Genomic DNA, 6,953 nt, shown 5'->3' with positions numbered 1-6,953 from the left:
CGTAAGTGTTTTAATATAAATGTCTGACAAAAGAACAACGATAGCATCACAAAACATTTCATCTCCTTTAGAGTGTTAAACTGGCTCAGCAAGTATTTTAAAAATCACATTGTCAAAAAATCTTAAGGCTTAAATCTCACCTTGTTAAAAACACAGTATTACAAAGTAGTGGTTACATGTTTACGAAGGAAAGAATCATCAAACAATAACAGATCGACAGGCAAGTTAAAGCAGTTTTCCATATTTCACAGTAACGTAGATGATTGTTGAATGGTTGATAGTCCCCTTAAGTAGCAGGTTTCCACGGTAACCAGGGTATCAGAGTCTTTGAAAACTGAATATTTGAGAGGATTTATGTAAAGCCTCTGAACACAAGCAAGATGATAAAGCTGCGCAAGAGGAACACTGCAAGGTAGAAACTGAGGATATGTAATCCAACACAGTCCAACACGAAACAACTACAACTTAATTTCACAGTTTTGACTCCAGGTCGTACTTATCGTATGACAGCCGCTTCAAATGTGTGATACTATCTGAAATAAAATCACAAAAACATACAAGATACAATTAAAAGTGGCATGATAAAGGGATTAAGAATTTAACACAGAGACGGTCAGAAAATACCTTACCCAGCACCCACTGCTCAGACAGGATCCTGCTTCCCTCTGGTCTCCTGCCGCTGTACTTCCCGATGCAGATACCCGCCTGCCGCACTGTTTTGCACACTGTTCCTCCACAAAGCTGGATCAGCTCCACCAGACTCTGAGTGGGCGGCTGGGAGTGCTGGGATACAAAAATCGCTGGCTGGCCTTGGAACAGATCCTGCTGGTGCTCCCCAGCAGACAGGTGCCTCTGGAGACGACAGATCTGGGAGGAGAAGCTGAGAGTTAATGAATGTAGAAATTTACTCCTTGCAGAGAGGTACGATCAAGACACAGTGATGCAGAGGATGATCAAGTTCAGCTTCTCTGGCTAGGCTCACAAACATATGTGGCTGAATTCTGATTTATTTATTTTTTTGCTATTGTGTGGCACAGCTCTGATTTTTTTAAAAAGTTGTGTGGACACAGAAATCCACAGAACTTTTTCCAAATAAGATCTGGGCCACTTTCAAATCTGGCCCTAAATCCAAAATCACTGGCCATGCCACCTTTGTGAGAATTGAATGTGAACAGTCTTGGCAGAAAGATTGGATCTAGTAAAGTAATTGTAATAAAGGATTAGGCCCTGTAATGTGAACGTAGCCTCTGTTCAACAAAAACACCCAAAAAGCAGACAACAGCTCGACATGCTCACTTAAAATATCACCTGAAAAACTACTTTTTAAACAGACTCATGATAACATTCGCCCAGTCTCAGTTTCCTGAACTGTTGAGGGAATTAAACTGACTTCTTTTTCTTTCTTGGCTGGAGTTAGATAAGAAGACTAATACCACATCATGCATACATATGTTGTGTACAGAACAGTATGCTAAATACTGCCAGAAGCTCGTAAGCTTACTTTAGCATAAGGACTGGAAGCAGGGGGAATTCATTTCATCAGTCAGTCATGACAACCACAAACATGAAACTGATTCAGTACTGAAACTGGCCTGAAGGTGGCTGCTAGTGTAAAGCAGGAGCTGTGAGAATTTGGCTCTTGAGGCACATGAAAAACAGACCTTACAGAGCCACTACTAAAAGACCATATACCATTAAAGACTATTTAAATAGCAGCTTTTGTTAGTGTGAGGGAACATTTTTAAGTCATTGCTGAACATTTACTACACTAGGAATTACAATGACAAACTTTGACCAAACTATTCAGCTCTATTTGAGTTGACTTACAAGTTTGAGGCAGTCTGAGCTCTTCTATTTTTCACATTCAAAAAACTACAATTTCCATCACAACCACATGAACTACGAGAACTCCTCACTCACGTTTGAACACTGAGAGGCATTAAAGAGAGCTACAATGTTATCTTAGATCAGCCTTACACCAAACAACTTTTCAAGCAATATCACTGTCACATATTATGTTGGAATAAAATCAGGAGAGTTTTGCTACAGCTGTGGCGCACTCCTGTGATCTGGATAATCTGGTGTAGAGTGGTCATAAAAGTCAGTCCGAGCTGTCTAAAGTCAGTCTTTTCCTCATCTTAACATACGATAAAATCAAACATGTTTAATATTATTTAAGTTCTTAGTCTTGGCTCATACAAATACTGATGCTCAATGACATAAACATTGTCAACAACCAATAGTTGCGCTCTCTCCACCTTAAAACTGGGGGCAGCAAACTGTGATATACAGTAAACACGGAGGGAACGATGGTCATCTCCTACTACAATAGTGCAGCTAATCAATGGAGGCTGGTGGCGAGTTGAGGTGACAAAATCCAAAACATAAAGTTTGTGCGTAAATACAGTTTATCTTTATAGATTATATTGATGCTGAATTGATAAGAAAGCTGTTGACATATGACACCTCTTATCTTTTGTTTCTATGTGTTTTTGCAGACACGTAAGGAATTGTTAATATGTTGTATTTCTTAAAGGATGTTTAGTGTAATATTTTCCTCCAGGGGCAGGGTGGGAAATAATCTCAAAAGGAATCTAGTTGTAGTCTTTCAAACTCAGTCTTTGCAAAAGCTTCTAGACTGTGACCAAAAACTCACATTATCTTCAGATGTGAGAGGGTGTTAGACTTTAGTCTTCTAAAAGTCTATTCAAAGTCTCCTTGTGTATGGTAGGCATTATGCGCTGAGTTTCATTTCAGCAGCCCACATTGTTCAGAGTATAATCAGCCCTGCTTGAATAAATGAGAGAACGTGAATCTCTTTGAGGTTCTGTTTCCTTTCGGGTCTGATGAGTGATGCTCTGAGCTCTCACTACCGGCCTGCTCTGTATCCAGCAGGGGTCAGTTGCTAAACTGAAGGGGACAATCTGTTCTGTAGCTGAACGCCAGGAAACAAGCTTTAAGGCTTTTAGTCTTTTGTCAATGTTCACACAGGTTTCATTTTACTTCAAGTGATCAGGGATTGGTCAGAGGGGTCAGGGACAGGGTCAGGTTAACATTAACCTACATGGTGCACTTTAAAGAGAATGATTGAAGACTACATGTGAGGTCTGTTATGGGAGAGAAGAGGCTTTATGAACTGAAAGACGAAACAGTCCGACACAAAAAGGCACATTAAGTACATGTATGTAGACAACAAGTGTTCTGCTGCTAAGAATACACATTAAACCTCTGGAAACTCTTTTATGAGACTGTAAAAATGACTTGATCAATGTGGGGATATATATACAGAAAATGTGTGTTACACTTTGTAAACTCAAGTTTACATAACCACACAGTCCTGGACATGGGTCCTTCATTTAAGGAATCCTTCACCCCCAGAATGATCATTTGTATATCAATTACTAGCCCTGTGTTACACTGAATTTGTAAAGAAAAATTTGTTTTTCTCACGTGCCTCCACGGTGACAGAAGAATCCAAAAACGGGGAAAATTCTTGATGCATTGGAGTGAAAGGGGGCAGCGTTTAGTTTAGTTTATTTATAAGAGGACAGTGTGCAATGACATTTATCATTTACAAGAAATGAAAACATGGTTGCACCAGATTTAGTGAAATGCTTATTTCCATCTGTAGTCCTACACGTAACAAGTAGATGCAATGAACAAAAATAAAATTACACAATGAACATGGCAGGCACAGGCTGCACAATACAATTTACAATAAGAAATATACGATAAATACGTTACACATGGCAAAGTTAGCAGGACATGTAACCACAAGGGTAACTTATTACCTGTTGGGGTAACCTCTAACATCTATCTGAGATCAGTGCTGACAAGACTGACTGCTTAAAATCCATCAAGGGGGAAACTGTGATAACGTGTGGTATTTTTTAAAGCGTCTGGAAGCCTGCCCCATTCTTAGATGGCTTTACATGAAGAAGCTGATTGAGAGAAAGCAGAGGTTCATCTTGGAACTGTAACTGTAATTTCAACTTCTTTGTGTTGTCTTTGTGTTTTCAACTACTTGAGATGCCTCACCTCCCGCTTTCTCACCAAGATACCAGCTCCTTTTGTTTTCAATTGTGATGTCTAGACCTCTTAACCTCCCACCTGGATACAAAACCCTGCAGGATACCCCAGGTGTGAAACACACCTTAAGAGGTGTTCCTCAGGTATGAATGTTTAGGCTTTCCCATACTTGGGGTCTTTCTTCATTCTGACCACTCGTGTGTTGATTGACCTTTTCTTTGCAAAGAAAATTAAAACCTTGTCGGCTGTTGTCTGTTTCATTCTTCACCAGCAGGAGAGAATTTCCACAACAGAACGCTGCAGTCACCCCTAGAGGCAGACCTTAAGGCTATCAAAGCTTAACATTTTATATTTGTTGAGTAGATCGCAGTGATGATACTGTCGTGGTTTCTTTATATACAACTTTCAGAGCTTTATTATACAGTGATCTATTTGGATTTAAAGCAGCAGTAATGTCTTATTAGCATGAGACAAAGATGATATACACAGCACAACTATATCAACACATTTAACAGCACAACTGTATCAAAACATCTGTTATCAAACTCTCACATAACTGTGCAGTAAAATCCAAGTCTCATTTATCCAGTCACATGCTGAGAACTTCGCAAACACATGCATTTTCGCTAAATGTTACTCTTTAAAACTGAAATGCAAGTAAAACTTATTGATGCTCTCTTCATAGTCAGAATCCACTGACAGTACAAAACAGTAATTTTACCTCGCTTAACGCTGGAGCTGCTGGTCTATAGCTGCCTCAATCCCTTAGTTATTAGTGTGTTACTGTGTGACTTCAAACGGTTAGTTAGAATTCATGAACAATCAACACAATCAAACTACAGACTGAGGCAGTGATAGACCAGCAGCTCCCATGTTCAGTGAGGTAAAATTAAATTACTGTTTTTGTCAATGGAGTCTGGCTTTGAAGAGAGCTTAGACGAGTTTCACTTTTAGTTCAGTTCCCCATAATACAGGGCTGTCAGGGAGGCACTGAGCATATGATTGGATAAATCAGACTTGGATTAAACTGTGCCACTTGTGAGAGACAGTAAATGGATGTTTTAATATAGTTTTGCTATGACTTCAATTCACCTAGACTCTTCTCCAATATTTTTGATTCTTTGCTCAACCTGAGGCAGAGTTTTCTTCACAAATTCAGCGTAACACACGGTGAGTGATTGACATACAAATGACCATTTTAAAGTATTCCTTAATGTGTCATTAAACAAATTTTCACGAAAAACATTTACTTTCTGTGGTGTGACCAGCAGCAGTTTGCATTTGCATACATTACATTTCAAATCTGTGCTGCTGCATTAAATACAGTCTTCATGATCCACATCCCTGTATTAAATATTTGTTTGTGAACTAGCTGCAAGCTAAAGTATGTTTGTTGCATTCTTTCAGTATCACAGTGCTGAATTTTTCAAATCTCCAGAGGACTGCCCATAGAGATGCCAGTGGCAACAGGCTTTCTCTGATCAACACTCCTGAAATTGTTGTAACATGAGTTACATTGTAAAGTGCCAGCAACTATTTATTCTTCAAATGGGAAATCCCACCTTCTTACTCTGACAATCCAATCAATATCTTCGCAGCAACTAATATAACGTTTACTTTTTCTTGTTGTGCACAGTCTGCAGAGACACATACAACTTGTACAGCTTTCTACCAACCAATACAAAGAATAAAATAACAGCCCTGTTTAACAAAATACAGCATGTGCTTGGTAGTTCAGCAGAAGTCACATTGTCTGCTCGCAGCACGACAGCATGTTTAGTGTGATATATAAATTTAACAACGGGTGCTGTTAAAGCTTGAGTGATTCAGCGGGAACACCTGAAAGAGTCAGTGTTTTTGGAATGACGGCAAGTCCTTCCTCTTTGGTAATGTGCCGTAAATATGTTGCATTTCCCTTATACAGTGACTATTACATCAGCCCACTTCCTACAATTCTGTTTCGGTATTTCTATCCAAGTACACAAGGCAAATCTACAGCTTTCCTGTCAAAAAATGAAATATGTGATTGACACTTAAGTGTAGTTAAGCCAAGGTAAAATGACTATTTAGTACAATATAAAGCTCAGTCTGTTATACAGCAGTCTGTTGGAGATGGACCAAGGTCTATGTGTTTTCAGATTTTATTGTTGGGGAGAATAGAGTGTAGCCACTGAATCAACAGGGCACTGTCTTTGATGGAGGTACATTCCTGCAGTATATGACAAAACATCCTTCTATGCCATTACCTTTCCTGCACTCTGTTTCCCACTGTGACACGAGACCTCTCAGAAGGAGTTCAGCAGACCTTTCTCATGTTGCAATAATGCTGAAATTTGGAGAAAAGACGCCACATTTTCCATTTGTGTCCTGCAGGTCAGTCATTATAACAGGTTAAGGTTGTATGCAGCTGTATCATTATATGCTTTTCCAGAAATGTAACCCAGGGGTGACTCATTTTCAGTCCCATTTTCTACTTAAGATTTTTTTTTTTTCTTTAAGCCACAGAAAACAACTTACTAACACAAGCATTTCAGGCATGTTGTCCACAAATGCTCCAGTCCTTAACGACGTCAGAGCATGCCTGAAAATGACAACGCTGCTTTAACAAATCTGGAACACATCCATGCTTTTTTTGATAATCTATATTAAGTCTGATATTTATGGTATTAACAGTTATGCTTGCACAGATTCACATTTAAGATTAAACGTGAAATAGTTCCTCTGTGTGGGATTGTTTTTGTCGTGCCATTTCAAGCTGGTGTGGACATGAAAATTTGGGACAGTATACAGAAAACACCCACGGCTTGCCCACGTACATGAAAGCTGATAAAATCTCAAATCTAACAAAGGTACTTACAAAATTGTATTGTCTGATCTGAAAACAAAAATAATTATACTTATACTGGATTATACTTTAGTTATAC

At 38.9% G+C, this 6,953-nt stretch overlaps 1 protein-coding gene across 1 annotated transcript in view; it reads right to left on the bottom strand.

The window, feature by feature from the left end:
• mcph1 (microcephalin 1) overlaps positions 1 to 6,953 on the bottom strand; it is a 38,851-nt gene continuing 31,898 nt past the window's right edge. Inside the window, exons 14-15 of the mRNA XM_049600719.1 lie at positions 630 to 867; positions 1 to 533 (exon numbers count right to left, since the gene is read on the bottom strand). Of these exons, the coding sequence (XP_049456676.1) occupies positions 472 to 533; positions 630 to 867 (300 nt within the window). The 3' untranslated portion in view covers positions 1 to 471. The remainder of the gene's footprint in view (positions 534 to 629; positions 868 to 6,953) is intronic.

The sequence above is a fragment of the Epinephelus fuscoguttatus genome, linkage group LG16 (assembly GCF_011397635.1).
Source record: "Epinephelus fuscoguttatus linkage group LG16, E.fuscoguttatus.final_Chr_v1".
Lineage (NCBI taxonomy): Eukaryota > Metazoa > Chordata > Actinopteri > Perciformes > Serranidae > Epinephelus > Epinephelus fuscoguttatus.
The sequence above is the reverse complement of the archived record's forward strand: the minus strand, read 5'-3'. Positions and strand labels throughout refer to the sequence as shown.